Source organism: Leguminivora glycinivorella, chromosome Z, assembly GCF_023078275.1.
Source record: "Leguminivora glycinivorella isolate SPB_JAAS2020 chromosome Z, LegGlyc_1.1, whole genome shotgun sequence".
NCBI classification, from domain to species: Eukaryota; Metazoa; Arthropoda; class Insecta; order Lepidoptera; family Tortricidae; genus Leguminivora; species Leguminivora glycinivorella.
Genome location: NC_062998.1, coordinates 17,389,076 through 17,410,022, shown reverse-complemented (window position 1 = coordinate 17,410,022; position 20,947 = coordinate 17,389,076). Strand labels below are relative to the sequence as shown.

The 20,947-nt window shown below is 36.4% G+C and overlaps 1 protein-coding gene across 5 annotated transcripts in view; it reads left to right on the top strand.

Moving 5' to 3' along the window:
• LOC125240971 (cyclic nucleotide-gated cation channel alpha-3) overlaps positions 1 to 20,947 on the top strand; it is a 120,788-nt gene that overhangs the window by 72,259 nt on the left and 27,582 nt on the right. For all 5 annotated transcript variants that reach the window (XM_048149196.1, XM_048149198.1, XM_048149197.1 and 2 more), the window contains exon 7: positions 8,922 to 9,419. In XM_048149196.1, the coding sequence (XP_048005153.1) occupies positions 8,922 to 9,419 (498 nt within the window). The remainder of the gene's footprint in view (positions 1 to 8,921; positions 9,420 to 20,947) is intronic.

Genomic DNA, 20,947 nt, shown 5'->3' with positions numbered 1-20,947 from the left:
CGCGCAGATGCATCATGAACTTGACAGTGTCAGTAATCCACGGGCAAGATTGTACTTTGACTAAGGATGTTTTTACTGGGGCATGTACATCAAATATAGTGAGAACTTTTTGGTTGAATATACTTACTATGTCATTGACACTGTCAAGATCCGACATCAGTTCCCACCCCGCGTTCTGCAGGTCCACATCAAGTTCTCTATCACAAATATCCTTATAAGGTCTATATGTGATGCGATATGGCTTCAATTTCTCTAGTTTCACATTAAAATCGCAAACCACGAGACAGTGACCATAAATACATCCTACGTTATCAATGGTTGTGTTATTTGCTAACATATCAGAACAGACAACGTCGATCAACGTCTGGCTGGTGTCAGTAAAATGTGTAGGCTGAGATACCAATTGTTTTAAATTAAAACTAGTTATAAAATTGTTGAATTGAGCAGTTTTAGCGTCATAGTTTTGCAGTAAATTAATGTTGAAATCGCCTAATACAACCAAATGATCGTAACTGCGCATTGAACTAATCGAGTCACTAATAGCATCCAAAAAAACTTGTATGTCCATCCAAGGTGGTCGATACGCCGTACCTATTGCCAGCTTTCTTCCGTTGAGAGTAAACGTGATCCACATCTGCTCCACCAGCTTGTGCGACGGGTCAACAGGGTGAGGCCAGGTCCTAGCGCTGAGATGTCTCTTGATATAAAAGCCCACGCCTCCACCACGCGACCGGACGCCCTGTGGTCTGGGGATATGCCGAAAAGTGTACCCAGGAAGTTTCGGCGCCCGTCCCTCCTCGTCTGCCCTTAACCACGATTCGTTAATCGCCAGAACATCAACATCCTGCCGGGCAGCAGCCGCCACAAAATTGTCATGATTTGTACCAAGGGAACCTGCATTATACAAACCTATTCGAAGTGTTTTATTTTTTTTTAACATTACTTAAATACATTACTCCTGACATATAATAATGAATACATGAGGAATTATATGACCTGCAAGTTATAGTTAGATGCATACAACAAAAATATTTGCCCTGTATATATTTCATGAAAATACACATACAGTAATTACCATGCCACAATGAAAGTAGAGGTATAATTAGTAGTGAAGCACAACATACGACCGCCCGCACCTCAAACGGAGCTGGTCCTAAAAACACGGTCTATGTCCTCCTGAGAGCGAATTTGGATCGCCGGCTTTCCTTCTCCTTGTCGAGCATAGATCCGGCCACGCCTGGTCCACGAGAATCGCCACTGCTGCTGCCGACATAACTCTCGAACCTTATGAAACAGAAGGCGGTTCGTGCGAGTAAGGCGCTCATTAACGAAGACACGACAGGGAGGAGCCGACGGGTTGCCGTCGGTGAAGCTGATATTTCGTCGCACACGCGCTGCCTGTAGCAACTCATCGCGCAACTGCCGCCGCGACAGCCTAACTACAACGCGGCGCGGACGCCCCACTGCGTCATCGTCGACACCTTCCCCTCTCCTGTCCACAGCACCAACCCGCTCGGCGAAAACCACGTCGCGCTGGTCGAGAGTCATACCTAACTTGGCCGCTAGGACAGTGACCGTGTGCACAACGTTTTCACCCTTTGCCTCAGGGATGTGGCCGATGTCAAGGTCAGAGAGCAGCGCATCCTGGTCACGGTCGTTTAGCTCCAGTTGAAGGCGAGCTACCGTCTGCTGCAGCTCCACCACTGGTACTGCCGACGTTTGGCCTTCGGGGTCGCTGTCAGCGGAGCCCACCGGTCGCTCCTCCAAGCACCTAACTTTGTCCTCTAATACGTCAAGACGGCTAGAGAGGCCACCGAAGAGAGAATGCAATTTTGCCACCTCTTGTCGCAGGCCAGCGATGTCGTCGCGCACAGCACCAAAGTCCGCGCGCAGCAAGCGCAGCTGCTCTGCAACATCCGCCTGTGGATCGGTCGGCGTATCGTCGTCATCGACAACATTCGATTTCACCGGCGTGTTGTCAGAGTTGTCACGCCGAGCAGTGGTCGCTTTACACGTCGGGCACAGCCAAGTGGGGGCGACACGAGCGGTAATGCCCATGCCCACACAAGCCTTATGATAAGACTGTCCACATGAACACTTAGCGACCCCTGTCGATGCGAGGGGTTTACCACAAGCCGCTGCGCATACAACCATTTCGCTCACTATTGATTATGGTCACTAGAGGTTTTAAAAGTTCTAATGGTTTCAACTAGATGGCGCTAAACACAAGGCTTGTATGTAAATATGTGCTTTATTATATTCTGCTTGTTATTTATATTATATATAAATCCTTCGTGAATAAATGTCTCAGAAATACAATTATAACAATTAAAAGTTCATTCAATCAGCCGGCTTTTGTTTTTTTATATAAAAGTTTAGCGTACCCACCACACGTAAAAATCTGTTAGTGATAAACAGTAATTATGCTATCACACACTATAACAAACGCGCAGCTGGTCGCGCACACTAACACGAGATATGGGTTCACCAATGCACACATCGATAATCACACATGCAGGTAAATCGTGAGTTTGCTATTTTATAGCCAGAAAAAAAGCGCGACCGTGACTGTGTGTGTTACCGTCCGTGACGTCACTCGACTTGACACGACAAATGACTTCTGTACTTTACGGACACGAAACTTCTTTATGGCAAGCTTATTTTTGATTCTAGTGTTATAATTATGGATATCAGAATTCTTAGTGAAAAAGTCTAAATTCTTAAGAGGGCTTTCGTGTTAAAAATAGTGAAATCGCAACCGAGCGTTCGATCATACTGTGTGTGGTATCAAATTAAAGGGCTTTGCGAGTAGTTTATAAATATATATCACATTATAGGACTTTTTCTACTTGGTATAACAAAATATGAGAAAATGTCCAAAAGTGGTAATAATTGTACCGGTGAAGGCTCGTTTTCAAAAAATTGGCAAAAATCAATAATAGCAATTTATAATCACTAAGTCATAACAGCAATTTAAGTAAACGTTGCAGATTAATTTAGTAAAAAACTTACTTCGATGTGATGTAGATTTTCTAGCTAGTAGCTAGTTTACTCTTTTTCAAAAACTTAAAATAAAAATCTAATCTGAAATGATTGTGGTACAGGATATACGAATTATAAATTTACCCGTTTTAATATTCAAAATTGTCCAAATTTTACAAATAAGATCGACTGATTCAGCTCTATACGTGCGTTTTTCTAAACGTGCATTAGAGAAAAATTCATAATTAATTTAGTGAGTTAGTTTTCAAAAATCCAGTCTTATAAAAATCAAGATAATAAGATGCTCTAACTGGAACTTGAATTAAATAAATCTATTGGATAACGGAAAGTGTAGTATTTCACCGACTAAAACTATCAATTTTACATTCTTTTGACGTTTTTTTTGAAAGCAGCCTTAGCAACATAAATGGACTTAAAACATGGATATTTTTTAACAATGTTAACCGAAGAAGTTTCGAAGAAGAGAAGGCACACGTACAGTCATGTGTAAATTTGAAGTATGATAAACATCCGCAAGGGTGAACAAATGGAAAATTAAAATCTGGAGGGCGATTTTTGAATCTCGCATACGTGATTTTGTCACTAAAATACCGGTTGAAAACGGCGACTTACCTATTATTTTCAGTGACAATTTTCTGAATTCGAACGCGTGAGACTCAAAAATCGTCCCGCTGAATGGTTCCCAAAATACAAACGCGAATTTATTGTTCCTAGTAACTTGACATTAAAATTTGCCCCCTTCTATATTGGTTATTTTCAATGGTGAATGTTGATAGACTTAAAAAAAAACCGGCCAAGTGCGAGTCGGACTCGCCCACCGAGGGTTCCGTACAAACTTTCTTTCAAACTACCTAGTAAAAATAATCTCATTTTTAGGGTTCCGTAGTCAACTTCCGTCATGTCTGTCTGTCTGTCCGTCCGTCCGTCCGTCCGTCCGCGGATAATCTCAGTAACCGTTTGCACTAGAAAGCTGAAATTTGGTACCAATATGTATATCAATCACGCCAACAAAGTGCAAAAATAAAAAATGGAAAAAAATGTTTTATTAGGGTACTCCCCCTACATGTAAAGTGAGGGCTAATATTTTTTTTCATTCCAACCCCAATGTGTGATATATTGTTGAATAGGTATTTAAAAATGAATAAGGGTTTACTAACATCGTTTTTTGATAATATTAATATTTTCGGAAATAATCGCTCCTAAAGGAAAAAAAAGTGCGTCCCCCCCCCTCTAACTTTTGAACCATATGTTTAAAAAATATGAAAAAAATCACAAAAGTAGAACTTTATAAAGAATTTCTAGGAAAATTGTTTTAAACTTGATAGGTTTTCAATAGTTTTTGAGAAAAATACGGAAAACTACGGAACCCTACACTGAGCGTGGCCCGACACGCTCTTGGCCGGTTTTTTTCATATAACTCTAATGACTTGACTAGAAGACAAAAGTTTAGGCACTAATGAGTATTATTATGTATAGCGCCATCTCCCGGTCAATTTGCTAACTAACTTGCGCGACCTGGGTGGCTAGCCGAATGGCACAATCGCTCACGAAACGCTCACGAAACGAAGCGCTAGTAGATATCTATCTCTATCGCGCTTGCGTATTGGCGCGACAGAGCCAGCGGCGTATCGCTTTCGTTTGGCGTCGGAGAAATGCCATTCGGCTACGGGGCCTGGTTTTTCAGGGATAATTCTTTATAATGTTAACCGATTTAAACAGTTTTTACTTTATTGGACAGAAGATGGTTTACGTAATATCTCGTATTAATTTGAAGTACGATATACATCCGCAAGGGTGGGTAAATTGAAAGTAAAAATCTGAAAAGTTTTTTGTGAATTAAAAAAAAAGTATTCAAAATACAAACACGATTATATTTTTCCTGTCATATTTAGCATAAAAACAATGTTTACTAAAATTGTCATAATTTTTCGTTGGTAAACTTCGGAGATAAGGGGGGGACGGTATTTTTTTTTACATTTTCCTTAAAATCCTTTTTTTTTCCACAACAAAAAAATTATAAAAAATAGCTTATTTACGTTCAATTTGAGCTCTTTCCAACGATACCCCACTTGACCTAGTAACTTGAAATTTACAGTTTGCCCCCTTTCATTTTGGCCATTTTCTACAATTAAAATTAATATATTTAAAAAAATTACACTTTCTATTTGTAGAGGTTTACAATGTTCACAACTATTCCAAATTTCAAGTTGATAGCATTAGTAGTTCTCGAGATATTTAGGAATGTGACAGACGGACAGACAGACGGACAGAGTCGCACCATAAGGGTTCCTGTTGTACCTTTTTGGTACGGAACCCTAAAAATTACACACTTTGATTAGTTCATGACTATTCCAAATTTCACATCGATAGCTTTTTAAGCGTTCTTGAGATGAGACAGACAGACGGACAGAGTCGCACCATAAGGGTTCCGTTTGTACCTTTTTGGTACGGAACCCTAAAATGAAGCAGTAATATGCGATTCAAGTCGCTCCATTTCATGAGGGTGACAGCGTGCAGCGCTACGAGTATTGCATGCGACCCCTACGCCGATGTGTCCGGAGCGTCGAGCAAATCTGCATTTACTACTGATGGTTTCTAACATGCATATTTGGACCAATTTAAATAAATTAATTTAAATTAAATTACATTTAACCTCGTAAGACTTCGGGGCAATTTTCCTATAAGGGCTTAAATTTAATTTACAAATACGCCGGAATTTTATGAGATTTGAAGTGAAGACCGCCATAGAGTATTTTCTGAATAACAAGAAAATACGTTTTTCTCTTTGAAATTTATTTACTGTTACTGTACGAACGAGATAGTAAAAGCTTCATAATTCTTTAAAAAGACGACAGGTAAAACATGAAAATATACATAGGTACTAATACTATCAGACAGTAAACCGTAGTGCTCTAGGCAGCGAAAAACTTACGTCGAAACTTATACTATGTACTAGAATGCCACCGAAGTCTCACTGAAGTGAGTAAGGAGGGCAACAAAGTAACAATACAATGGATAAAGGGTTAAAGGGGCAATGGAACAAGAGGAAAAGATGCAGCGGATGAACTGGCCCGAAGAGGTTCAGACGCAACGGCATGTGGATCTGAACCGATCATACCCCTAACAGTATCATACACCCAAAAGCATCTACGAGTAGGTCACTATCATAGACAACATAGCACATACAGAATTAAGCTATAAGCTCCCAGAAATCCTTCTGAAAATGCCCATACACCAACAGCACAAAATAAGAGGATTAATTACAGGAAACAACACACTGAACCCTTATATCATATTACCGACAGCCCTATGTGCAGAGACTACACAAGTTGAAGTATATAATTAGGCCGCCGAACACACTAAAATAGGTATTTGAGACAGTCCGTTTTCACACTATCCGATCCGATATCGGATGTCGGAAGGGTTTCAATGGAAAAAATCCAAGTTGGCGCCTGTAATGTATGGGATATCGGTCCTACATCCGATATCGGATCGGATAATGTGAAAACGCACTTATTTGCAACCACAGACCAAGGTGTTCTGTGTTCACAACCTAAAAACACTGCTAGAGTAGTGTAATATACGCAAAATAAGCAAATGGGTTGTCGATTTGCAAAAAATGCCTAATATATAACTAACTGTAGGTCTATAAACGAGTACGTATAGTAAAGTATAATAAGTTTAGTTTCAGTATGTAAATATACCTACCTGTTTATGCTAACAAAACACATACAAGCAGAGCAACGATGCGAAAGTATTTAATGACGTGACGTGATACCTGCTGGGCTGAAATTTACTTGTTATTAGAACCAATTTAGATCAGTAAAGTTGACGAAAACACAGTTACCTCGTCCTGCCTACCATACTCAGTTTAAGTTAGTGAAATTGAAACCAAATTATCTAAAGAATAGAGTAGAGTTTTCGTTTATTATGATTTTAAAATAAATTATGCAGAAATTTCATTCATTACTTGCAAAAATGGAAAATATGTCCTTTAAAAATAATATTGAGCAGAACGAGGCTATTATCACCAGCTTCATACGGGAACACATAAAAAGTAATGGGCAATTGGATGATCACATCGCTACGAGTTAGCTATACGCGATTACTGACATCAGGTTCCTCGGTCTGTTGGTCTGGTTGATTCTCTCCTAATGACAAACTGTATGTCAGACGAAATATCATCATCCTCCTTGCGTTATCCCGGCACTTGCCGCGGCTCATGGGAGCCTGGGGTCCGCTGTGACGACTAATCCCAAGATTTGGCATAAGCACTAGTTTTACGAAAGCGACTGTCATCTGATCTTCCAACCCAAAGGGTAACTAGGCCTTATTGGAATTATTGTATTAGTATTATGGCAGACGAAATATAAAACGGGGTTATTGTGCAAGATCATGATCATAAAACATTATCTAGACGAATACAAAAAGGATAGGATAGGAATATTTTAATATGTGTAATATTCATCCATATAGTGCGCATAACAACTGGTTATGACTCTACATATAGGTTCAGTAGGCCTAGCACATGATGGCCGCGGGAGTATGTCGCCGCGAGATAGATGCCATGTCTTCTTCTAACTGTATTAATGACATAAGGACGGGTAGTCTATCTCGCGGCGACATACTCCCGCGGCCATCATGTGCTAGGCCTACTGATAATATCAACACGTGATACATACCTACCTTGGTCACGTGTTGATGATTTCGACTTTTAGACTTTTTTTACACCATAAATAGTCTTTACTTTGAAACTAATGTTTCATAACGTATTTTTTAAACAATAGACTGCGAATTAAAGGTTGTAATAAATGAAAACGTATAAATTCAGAAGTAGAAAAGTACTTGAAGATTCTTCTGCTCAAATATAGGCACAGTCACGATACATCGATATAGTTAAGTACACGAACATAAATATTTGAACAGTCTTTTGTCATAATATCATACTCGATGCAAAACCTGATCTCATAAAAAAATGAAAAAAAATGTAATATTTATTTTTCAAGTAGGCATATTACAATGCGCATATGAACGTTAAATAAAGCTACGCCGGCTCTAACCCTACGCCTCAGCCTCGAGAAGATTTCAGTCCCCCCTCAGTGCATAATAGTGCACGATTGTTAATCTTTACGCGAGGTTAACGGAAAACATCAATTTTCATCTATCCACAGAGCAATTCTTGGGGAAGGTTTAGTACATGTAGGTACCTACAGTTTGTTAAACTTCTGTGTATACCTATGGGTTAAATAACTTAAAATTACACTTGAAAATAAGAACATATAGAAAGAGGACTGTTGTTTGTTGTAGTAAGGTTCACACTCGTAAAAACAACACAACACAAAATGTAATCACACCAACTTGGAAACAAAAAACTGCAATATTTGTCTTGAACTTTTGCACATTGCGAATTTTCCCGATAGAAACAAACACTCCTGTGTTTCCGTGGTATAAAAATAAATTAGTTTTATTTTCGACCGGTGTTCCGATTAGTATATATATTAGGCTACACTTTGCACTGTGCTAAAGTCTACACCCTGTTTTTATTGAATCCCGTTAACTTTAAGGGAAGGTTCTTTAGATCAAATACAATTAATTTCTCTAAGAAACTAGCGTCTTAACTCTTACGGTTATCGAGTTAATTAACAAATAAAGATAATTACTGAACACATGTGTGACAGCCTTTATCAATTCCTAATGTTATTTGTTTTGACATGTGCCGTCAATCACTTGACACTAACTTGAATGTTATTCTTAAGGGTCTCTCACACTAATAAATTAATTTATTATGTATGAAAATGACGAAAAATTTTTTTGCGAATTTAACTAAAAAGGTAGTTCCTGATAATGAACCCTAGCTACGTGTCGAATTTAACGAAAAAAAAACACGGTGTAGAAATGGTTGTGTTTTGTTGTTGCAGGAGAAACGTTGGTGGTGTGGTTTTGCCTCGACTACTTCTCGGACTTCCTGTACCTGGCCGACATCCTGTTCCACTTCCGCACGGGGTACCTGGAGGACGGCGTGCTGCAGACGGACGCGGCCAAGCTGCGCGCGCACTACATGAACTCCACCACCTTCTACATCGACTGCCTCTGCCTGCTGCCGCTCGACTTCCTCTACCTTTCCATCGGCTTCAACTCCATCTTGCGATCCTTTCGCCTAGTCAAGATCTACCGGTTCTGGGCTTTCATGGACCGCACGGAGCGACACACGAACTATCCAAATTTATTTAGATCGACCAGTTTAATACATTACTTATTAGTGATATTTCATTGGAACGGGTGCTTGTACCATATAATATATAAAAACAATGGATTCGGAAGTAAAAATTGGGTGTATCATGACACTGAAACGGCGGATGTGGTGAAACAATATCTTCAAAGTTATTATTGGTGTACGTTGGCGCTCACTACGATAGGTAAGTGATAGCGATAAGTTTTGTTTTTGTGGTTAATGAACTGTGTTGTGTTGACCTTTAGTTATTAGTTGGTATTATATTTATTACTATTTCGCTAACATCGGGTTACTTATTGTGTCTTAAGAAACAACGTTGACTTCATACATTATGGCTTTACAGCTATTTCATCGGTGTTTTACGGAAGACTATAATAATTATATCACCTGACACATCCTCAAAATGAAAATATTTTAATTTTTGCTATTTCACACTATCATACAGTTATAGTGTATTTTGATAATGGATTGTGGGGAGCTAAGTACTAAATCACGTGCTGCTACGCGAAAAGTCTTAGAAGACCTTCCCTCGCTTTCAAATTCCTGAGATATAGAATATGCCATTTTAGTATGAGACCAATTTTTTTTTCCCGGATAGAAAATTTACAAATGATCCATGAAATTTGTATGAAAATTAAGAGTAGATTAAAAAATAAGAACTTTCACATGTAACTGTGGGCTGAGGCCTTTGAGGATTTCTTATTTACTAGCCATTCTATTTTTCTGTTCGAAGCAACTGGGAATTGTAACACCAAAATGGCTTAATATCATATTCATTTAAAATTTATATTTTTAATTTCACGGTGCAAGGTTAGGTGTAGGTGCGAGTTACACATTTTTTTCAAAAAATTATTGTTGAAAGGATACTTATTGGCTTTAGGTTGGCGAATTAAAAAATACCGAATTTTAAATTAAAAATATTTAAATGATCTTGGAATAATAGTGGCTGCTCACCAACAGCGTCTGAAATTAACTTGCATAATCGATTTTATTAGTCGACGTACAACAGCGTCTCACATTCACAATATTACATTATCTCTGAGCTTTGTCGACGACAGGCAAGTGTGTCAAGTTAGTGGAGACCGAGATCCAAACTACTGTCTCCTACTTAATATACATAATCATCAGCTTAGGACGTAGGTTTGAAGAGCAGTACAGTCAGGCCAAGATTTTGATAGCGCCGCCTCTGCAAGGGTCATAATTCGAATTTTGACCGTCGATCTGCACGCGAGGCTATTAAAATCGTTTGGTGATTTATGTCTAAGCCTGCTCACTTGCAGCCGCATTTCAATGCGGTCTTGATTGCAATTTCAAATATCTTATTTCTAGTAATGTTTTGCCAAAAACTGATTTGAGTAGGTTAATTATAAATTCCGACTGCCAAAAAGTACCTAAGTACTATGATTTACTTTCCTATATCATTTTATTTAAATTCATAAACTAAATATTATGATAATGTTTTGCATCGCATTTACTCTGAATTACTCGTACACGAGTGTATGTGGTCAGTTGCAGCAAATAATTAATTGATTTAAGACTGCGAAAAAAGACAGACATATTGGCGATATGAAATTCGGATGAGCCGTTTCGACCTGGTTAAGGGGCTGACATCACCCAATTGCGTAAAATTGATGTTACTTGCGCAGTTTTTTAAGACAAACTATTAGTCTTAGTAGGGCAAGTAAATTATATGTTATTTTTCATTATATTTCAAAGAACATAGCCGTACTCGATACACGATTTAATGAAATCGGCTCGATAGAAAAAAATTGCAAAGATTGGTCTCGAGTTCGTCATTAAACGGTTGTGTGTCGTTCAATTATTCACTTAGTTGTCTTTAATAGTTAATATTATAATAACAAATATATACATATCTAAAACACTAACGAAACATTTTGCACAAATAATGCATCTTTCTATTTCATTTTAATATTTTTCCGTACTTTTCGTACCTATCCGCCCTCTTTTAGTGACATCGCGCTCTCACTTACTGCCATACGATTAGACAGTGTACGCTAGCGTCAAGGCCATTGGGTGCTGTCAGCGTCTTAAGATTGGACGATTTGAGGGTACGGGAGTGACGAGAATGATCAGGGCCTGTAGCAAAGTATTCAATCATTGACGTTCCGTGGCGAACGCTACGCAACTGACTCAGTCACACTAAAACGGAAGAGAGTTAGAGGGAGATAACTGCGATACGCTACGGAGCGTAGAAGGCTGTACTCTTGGCTACAGGTCCTGGCAGGCAAGCATGGTCGCGCGATAAATGATAAAACAAAGCCAGGTCTCTCTTTAAACACGGAGTATGCATTTTGGGGTCGCGAGGCTCGTTTGTGCTTGCGATCTCGCGCTCTCGATCAATCAACCCTAACACGTCTACACATACATGTATCAGACTAAAAGGAATCGATTAAATTACTTCACGCCGTTCCCGGGAAAGCGCTTCGTTGTTTTAAATCAATTTAGCGTACTCAACAAGAAAAAGTTTGGTAGTTGGATACTGTACTGGTATCTAATGCTTTAAAATGATTCATTTAAGTTAAGGTACCGGCCAATAATACTCGTATATCACGTGTGATTTGTTTTGAACATGTATAAAGTAAGCGACATAGGTTTGTTTGTATACCAATTAAATATATTACTAGTGATGTTATACAAAGGTGAGGTGTGCCAATAAAGAGTATTCTATCTATCTATCTATCTATCTACAAATACATCACGAATACCTCAAAACCACAATTAAATATAGTGAAATACAATAATAAAAATGTGTAATGAAAACCCAACATACTAAACTAACATAACGAAAAGAATAAATCTCCTAACATGAACTATTCGCCATTGAGGAGTCCCGCTCCGATCACCATCAGCAGTTCCACTGCACCAAATGTCACTATTCTGCACGCAAATGCATGCTGTTCTTATAAAAATACGAGTAGCAAAGTCACTAGAGGTGTGCCGTCCAGATTTGAATTCCGTTCTGATCATCATCAGCAGTTCCACTGCACCAAATGTCACTGTTCTGAACGTAAATGCATGCTGTTCTTATAAAAACACAAAAATCACTATTAAGATTTGAGGAGTTCCCTCGATTTCTCCAGGATTCTGTCATCAGAACCGAGTTCTGATAAAAATGGGACCAATCTGTATGTATACACCGTGTTTCACTTAACACTAAAAACCTGAAAACCGTTTGTCCAGAATCGAGAGTAGAATCGATTGAGAATATCTTGACGGGGGTAATATTTTTATTTAAATTAGTATTATTAATTATTTTTTATGTGCCTATTCTATTTTATTCGTAATACAACATTATGTATATCGCATTGCTAGAGGTTGTTTACCTTTTTCAGTATTTGGCGGTATTAATACTGGCTGGTTACTTGAACGATTATTTTTTCCGCTACGAGTTTGACGTTGTTTGTCAGTTTAATCTTAATGTTTATCATAAATCATAACAAATTGAACTCGTACCTAATTACAACCTTGTCATTTTGAATATTGGGTTTAAATTAGCTTACTGCGATTACCTGTCCAATTGGAAGTTTACTGTGACAAAGCTTTAAAGTGTTTTACAGTGACATCTTAGCTGTCTATTGATAAACCTTATGTCGTTGCAGTAACGTACACAAATAAATAGTTTTATGGTTTATGATGGTAGTTAGCAATTATTTTATTGAGTGTAGAGCTAAAAGTCAATTAGAGCTGTACAGAAAATTAAAAATTGAATTTAAAAAAAAGTAACCATCAGATTAAAAGATGAATACTCTAGATGAGTTTAAAAAAATAAAAATCAGTTGGGGTGTCTGAGGTTTCGAGTGATACCGGAAACACCGTGTATACATTCAATCAAAAAAAAAATTTCAAAATCGGTCCAGTAACGACAGAGATATCGAATAACAAACATAAAAAAAAACATACTTACAGCCTAATTGAGAATTCCCTTCCTTGAGATATGGGCGGCGGTTAAAAAGGAGACAAAGCATATTTTAGTATTATTATATTATAAACAACTGCGAGTCGGACTCGCGTTCCAAGGGTTCCTTAACCGTACGATAAAATAAAATACACTTTCTTCGTTCAGTTATCACTGCTAACCCACAACAGGCAAGCTACTGGGTTTTTTCGTACCATCTGCTAACGGTATAATGATGTGAACAAGTCACTGAATTAACAATGTCACTCAAAGTTTCATTTTGTTATGAATTATTTTTTTATTTCTTATATGTAGGTATAAAACTGCATTAAGAATATTAAGATCAAAACATATGAGTTAATTCTTAATGTCTAGAATTAATTAATGAAATCTTGAATAAATTAGTTTACATCCAATGTCACGGTAGGTTGAGTTGAACGTGAGTTCGTTATAAATTAACTACTCAATTTAATAAATTAATTATGCATGCATACCTACTCCGTATTACAAAGCCGCCAACAGTGCTTTAAATGCTATACCGAGTGTGTCCTGCAAAACGACTAAAAAATGACTAAAAAATTAATAAGTACTGATCTTTAAATGAAACACTAAATATGATAACTTGTTTTAATTAGTTATATTTGCTTCCGCCATGACACATCGCCGCCCATATTCTAGTTGTCATGCTCTATGCGCGGTATGCGCTATTTGAGGCATATGAATACACGACACTGCAGTCTGTACGACCCAAACTGACCCACATGTGGGCTGATAAACTTTAGTTATAGATTTTTAGCACACTTTTAAGTTTAGTCTAAATGTGATTGCATTTTTTTTATTAATAAAGTCCGAAAAGCAATGCTAATTACGCCGATGACCGCATTCCTACAAAATAAAACAAACGTATTTTTTTTAAACAAGCTTAACAAAGTTGGTCACTTTGAGGAGTACAGCCTTCTCTTGTTGTCTGCATTACAAATCACACCCTGTATATTGGTAGTACACATACTATGTCAATCTTGTTAGCAAATATTCCATTATATTGTTTAATTTATTATGTAAATTGTTGTACTTCCGACGCTGTTATAATAATATCGAATATACTCTTAAATGCAAACAAAATAATATTTCGTACGCATTCGATAATCACCAGATTTTAGACATGCTGGTGCGATTAATCGGATTGTAGTCTGTAGAGTATTGACAAGCCCGTTAAAGATACGATTCATGTTATTCTAATCGTAGCCCGTTGTCGGGTCTCCACTTGACTTTTATTTATTATTTGTAAGTGGTTTCTAACTCATTAGTTTAGGTAAGATATAGTAAGCCTTTGTGCAATCGATGAAAAGAAATTACACGGTGTAACATGAGGAAAGCGAATAATTTTAACAGCGTTTTCCTCATGATATTAGAAGAGTAGCGGTGTCATATTATGATATTAGTCATACTTGTTATGGAGGATTTTTGGTCAAAAGCTGCACTTTTAGATAGAAGCAAGCCGCTTTGCATGGTGATAGTAGACATCAAAGTAAACGATTTTTTTCGAGGATATCGAAATTTCATCCCTTAGGAAGCCGAGCGTAGCGAGGTGTTTTATGAAAATGAAAAAAATTCTTCATTACTTGCTTGTTTCACCGGAAGTACCCGTACATATGCATGAATTTTACTTATTTATAGCAAGTTGTAAGTTATAATTAATAATATGACACAAATTAAAAAAATGGGAAAGTGCGAGCAATTATTATTGTAATATCGAAATAATTTATCATTAATTAGTAGAAAATCAATCACCCTACTTTCGGGAAAGTTGCTGGCCACATTGCTATTTGACAGTTTGTAAACAATGATGACAAACCGATATTTAATAAAGCATAGTTAATTTAGAATTGGTACGCGATGGGAGGAATTTAATTTTTAAATGAAAAGAAAAAGTAAACAATATTTTTTATTGCAGAATATAAAAGATCGTTTATTAATTTATAGCATGTCACATATATTTCAATCATTCAGTATGTTTATGCACAAAATTACGGACTTTTCTGAAAATAGTATTCATCATCCTCTGAACAAGATTTTCATCCATCTTTTTTGTCTGTTGATTCCGTGTGGACCGCAAGGTGTGGATATTTTGAATTATTTTGCCACTATTATTTAATTGTCCTTTAATGAAATAATGATTTGGGCAATAATTATTGCCTAGTAGTTTTCTGGAAATTCAACAATTTAGCAATCATTGACCCAGACCAAGGGGATTTTTCACGTATTTGTTCACAGTGCATTTTCGCCGGTCAACGTCCATCATCAATAACTTACAAACGCAAAAAGTTAGATCAACCAAATTTCTAATATAAAGTTATCAACGTATTAAAATTAAGATGTGATTATCAGTTTTTTTTAATTTTTAAATATATTTTTTTTATTCGTCGCTAAACGCGTGCCAATACTATGTGAACTATGCTTTATAATTATATGGCAAATAAAATTATTATCTTACAACACACCAGACGAAAATTAAATTTAAATTGGTGTAAATCGCAAGCATTTTTACCGTAGATATTTGATATTACACTATTTAAGTATACTACTCAATGAATATATTTTGCAAACTTTGCTTGGAATGTACTTTGATACGGCTCTATTTTGAAACTTCATTTTGACTCACTTCCCGATTTTCGATTCAGATGAAATTTTGCATAATACAAATCGGATTAACCTCATCCAATCCATGTACTTAAAGATAAAGCAACACGAGCTATGTAGTTGGTGTTTGTCTAGTTGCTTAATAGAAAGAAAAGTAGGTACTTACCTACAGTCAGCGATGAAATCAAGAATATACCTAAACGAATATGGATAATAAAGATAAATAATAGAATCTTGGTTGAAGTGAAATTTTGGTAGAAGATAAGACATTACACATTACACTTGTTTATTAAAAAAAAAAGATTGACGAAAGATAATGGATCAAACCATCAAGCTTTCTACCTCTATTTGCGGATACCTCTTTTCTGAGTGGAATATAAGTAGGTAAGCTCTCAGGAAGCGAGCCAGGGAGCTGAGTGCAAGGGGTTTACAAGTAGCCATCAAACGCGCAGACTCTTGATTTAATCAAACTACTCGCACCTTTTGGAATATTGGCTTTAATTATCGAACTAAGTAAGCTTGCCGGGAAGTCTACAGAATCACTAGGTATTAATTTCACATTCAGTGCCAGCACGCGCTACGAGCGTGGCTGGTAGCAACATAGGACAATAGGAAAACGCGCCTACAAACAAAGAACCCGATATTGGGTCAATTGCCCAGAATAATGTTTAATTTCTAATCTGGTAACATAGCGCATATCATATACAACCTATTTTTATTGAAATACATTAACTTTCAGGAAAGGTACAGTTAATTTCTCTAAGAAAATAGCGTCTTGATTTTAAGGATATCGGGTTAATAAAAAAAAACTGAACACGTGTACTTATAATATGTGTACTACACATATTATTTGTAATATAGTGGAAACCCTGTGGACTTGTTCACCCTGCATAATGTAATGACGTAATCCAATGAATCCAGAACCTTATAATACCTTTATACACCACTGAACAATTAAGACATACAAATAAATAAAATGTTATTTGTTTTGATATGTGCCGTCAGATAATTGACACTGCCTGCGCTGCCTGGGCTTATATTCAATTATTTGAACATGATAATATGTTAGTAATTACTTACTAAAATTAATATATGGAACCTGATTATATTGCGTTTAAAAAACTTTCTTACACTTAGTACCTACCTACATTCTGACGATTCTCTGTTGCGTTTCGTACCATTAGACATTTTTGAAACCTCGGGATTGTAAATTCATTATAAGTACGCCATATAATTCGTCTCCATAGTTTTACTACTTGAGGAATTAGGTAAATAGATAGTGCGCTAACAGAAGACAATATCTAAATATTTAAATCTCGTTTTAACGCCTATGAAGACAATGTTATATTTTAGTTTTGTCTAATTAAACAGGAAAAGTTTTTCTCCGGAACCTGATGAACTTTAACTTGGACTAAGTATACATTAACTCGTACAGACTAGTACCTCTTTAGAGGTAGGTACTAATTGGTAATCCCACGGCTTGTTCCTCACAGTTACAAGACACAGTTTCCAGTTGCTGCGGTGAGGTTTGAACTTTAAAAGAAGAGAAAGACAGGTAATTAAAAAACCGGCCAAGAGAGTGTCGGGCCACGCTCAGTGTAGGGTTCCGTAGTTTTCCGTATTTTTCTCAAAAACTACTGAACCTATCAAGTTCAAAACAATTTTCCTAGAAAGTCCTTATAAAGTTCTACTTTTGTGATTTATTTCATATTTTTAAACATATGGTTTAAAAGTTAGAGGGGGGGGGGGGGACGCACTTTTTTTCCTATAGGAGCGATTATTTCCGAAAATATTAATATTATCAAAAAACGATCTTGTAGTAAACACTCATTAATTTTTAAATACCTATCCAACAATATATCACACGTTGGGGTTGGAATGAAAAAAAATATCAGCCCCCACTTTACATGTAGGGGCGGTACTCTAATAAAACATTTTTTTCCATTTTTTATTTTTGCACTTTGTTGGCGTAATTGATATACATATTGGTACCAAATTTCAGCTTTCTAGTGCTAACGGTTACTGAGATTATCCGCGGACGGACGGACGGACGGACGGACGGACGGACGGACGGACAGACAGACATGGCGAAACTATAAGGGTTCGTAGTTGACTACGGAACCCTAAAAAACTTATGCCTTCTTTTACGGGTACGAATTATGTCAGTTTTCAGTGCAGCGGTTCTTGAAAACACCCGATTCTTTCTGAAATTTCGGCATTTCTTACGTTCAAACTGTAGAGATGGGCCGAATATTCGGTAAATATTCGGTATTCGGCATATACGGCAAGTTTTTCAATGTTCGTATTCGGCCGAATAATTCGGTTGCTTTGCCGAATATTTACCGAATAAACAAAGTAAAAAATAATGAAGATCTTACGTATTCCTTTGGATAATAAGCTCCTATTTTAGTAGCTTTCTAAGGAACTACTAAAAAGAGATAATTGCCTATGCGTCAAAATACAAAGTTGGAAAAACCGTAGTTTAAGAGTTGAGAAGATTTTAGAGTTGTTTTAACTAAGTTTTAGTTAAATTCACTAAATCGTAATAACATAATATGTAGTTCTAGTAACATATGGAACCATTATCAATCATTTAATAGTTTTTTCTTAACATCCGCTTTCTAAATATGGCGTAACCGAATATTCGGCCGAATTTCGTTAAATTCGCTAAGTTTTAGTTAAATTCACTAAATCGTAATAACATATGTAGTTCTAGTAACATATGTAACCATTATCAATCATTTAATAGTTTTTTTCTTAACATCCGCTTTCTAAATATGGCGTAACCGAATATTCGTATTCGGCAAAGTCCATATTCGGCCCATCTCTAGTTCAAAGGCATTTTTAATTATTCACTAGGTACGTAACACTTTGTTGAACTATTATTATAATGACACCTTGTTCAAGTCGATCCGCTAATGTTGATGTTGACTGTGTTTCAGACGGGTAAAAATCCAATTTAGTCTCCTACATTATTCTTGCGAGTTATTGCAAAATGATGAATTAATTTTATATACGAATTTTCGAGTTCATTTACTACAGTGTCAAAAGGCCCTGAAATAAAATATGCTTTGAGGCAGCGGCGATGCAATTAAACGTGTAATATAATGATTATTTAGGTAGTTAATATTGGTTTCTGTGGTCAAGCGTTGGTCATTGGTGTCGATATATATTAAAATTACAATTTCATTTTAATGACTGGATTATCAGTAAATATGTTTTAATAAACAAGTTTATTTAATTAATTTGATCGAAAATAACACACAAATACCGATGTTATAACATTAAAATATGGCGGAATGAAGTACAACGAATCCGTTGCATATGATATGACGAAAAAAGTCCTAATATGTTTTATGTTTAGTATTCTTTATAGTTAAATGGACAGACACTATTCGCTTCAGGCAAATCCTGCTCTCTGGTCGGACGTTGTTGGTACAATCTGTTTGTAGCTTGCGCTTAGAGATATTGTCTAAGATTTGTAAGATCCTATTTTTGAATACGACAGACAACACCCGTAGAATGCAAAATAAATAATACCCCATCATTATATTAACGTTTAATCAAATCCTTAAAAACAATTTTTTGCTTTTTTTGCCAAATATATCAATCATAGCGAATTACAGCTTTGCAAGAGTAGAACTTGTAGCCTGTATAAGTAACACATTCACCACGGAATCAATATGACAATAAATGAAAATAAGGATATAAAAAATATAGACGCGTGTAACAATACTAACAACAATATAGACGTGCTATGAAGGTGCACTTATTAGAAAATTTAATTTCATATAATTTCTGTACCTACTATTCTGTGTTGAACCTTAGCCCCGAAAGGTTGTTTTCTTTCTATTAAATTTGACAGATCGTTAGACTCATTAACAGAAACCACCTAGTTTATCACTTTTTGTTAAATTCAATTTAGTGTCAAGTCCAGTATCTGACGGCACATGCGGCGGCGACGACGGCATACCTATTTGTAGGAGGTATTTATTATACGCGATATGATCCGTTTCCATAGTAATGATATTCGTTTCATTTTTTCTTTATAAGTTTTTTGTAGGTACGCATTATGTGTGCCATAAGAATAGATATGATATTGTGCGCCCTAGTTGCGCCTGTCATCACGGGTGGCAATCTGTCTTCCAGTATATTTGTGTTCACGAGTGTACCCCAGATGCTATGGCAGTAACTGTTCTCAAGGGATTAACAGCTATTTTCACGATAGTTTTCATGGTGCTATCCAGAAATGACTAAGCTAGTTAGAGTTTGTTGATAATATAATGTCTTTATGTTTAATGTGAAGTGAATAAGTACTTACCTATATTTGCTGCTCTCATAAAATATTTATTAGTATTACAATAAAAGTTTTAATCAAAGGTAGCAGGTATAAATAATTGACTAAAGCCACAGCATAGGTCTACGGTTTAACGCGGTTGTATGTCACCATGTTCTCCTCACCAGTGACTAAGTAGGTACATTCTAAAATAAAATATTTTTTGTTGACGCTCCGGTTAGTGGATATATTCAAAATGTGTACATTTTCGATAGCGTGGTTAGATTCGATAGAATTTTTTGAGAAAATATTATAATAATTTTCAATTTTATAGCATACGTGGTCTTACTGCATTAATGCAGGAGTTAACATGCATGTCAATAAAGTATCTATAGTAGTAGAGCGGCCAGAGGGTCTCGGAAAAAGTTGATGTGACTGGAGAGTATACTGCTGACAAGTAGTATCGTTGTGATGGACTTTACTGAGTACGAAAAAATGACTTGTCACATTCTCAGACTGTGGGGGGGTTAACTATGACGTCACAAAGATCGCGGTCTCGGGTTTCAGTTTTTTGCCAATTTGTCTAGAACCCCTTATTCAATTTTGAAAAATGAGGTGTCGATTAAAAGCGTATGACATGCTGATTAAGATTTCTTATATGTGAAAAGTATAGTTTTGTTAGTTATTTTTTTATTAACAATAATGCAAAAAAAAACCTTTTTTTTTTACTCTCTTTTTTGACTTTTGTGACTCAAAAAGACAATGAAAACTGCCACTTAGCTAAAAAATATGTTATGTAAATCATTTAGCTACATTATTAAGCTATCCGTTATTTTTTAAATTTCTTCAATCGGACAATAAATAATCAAACTACAAGCAT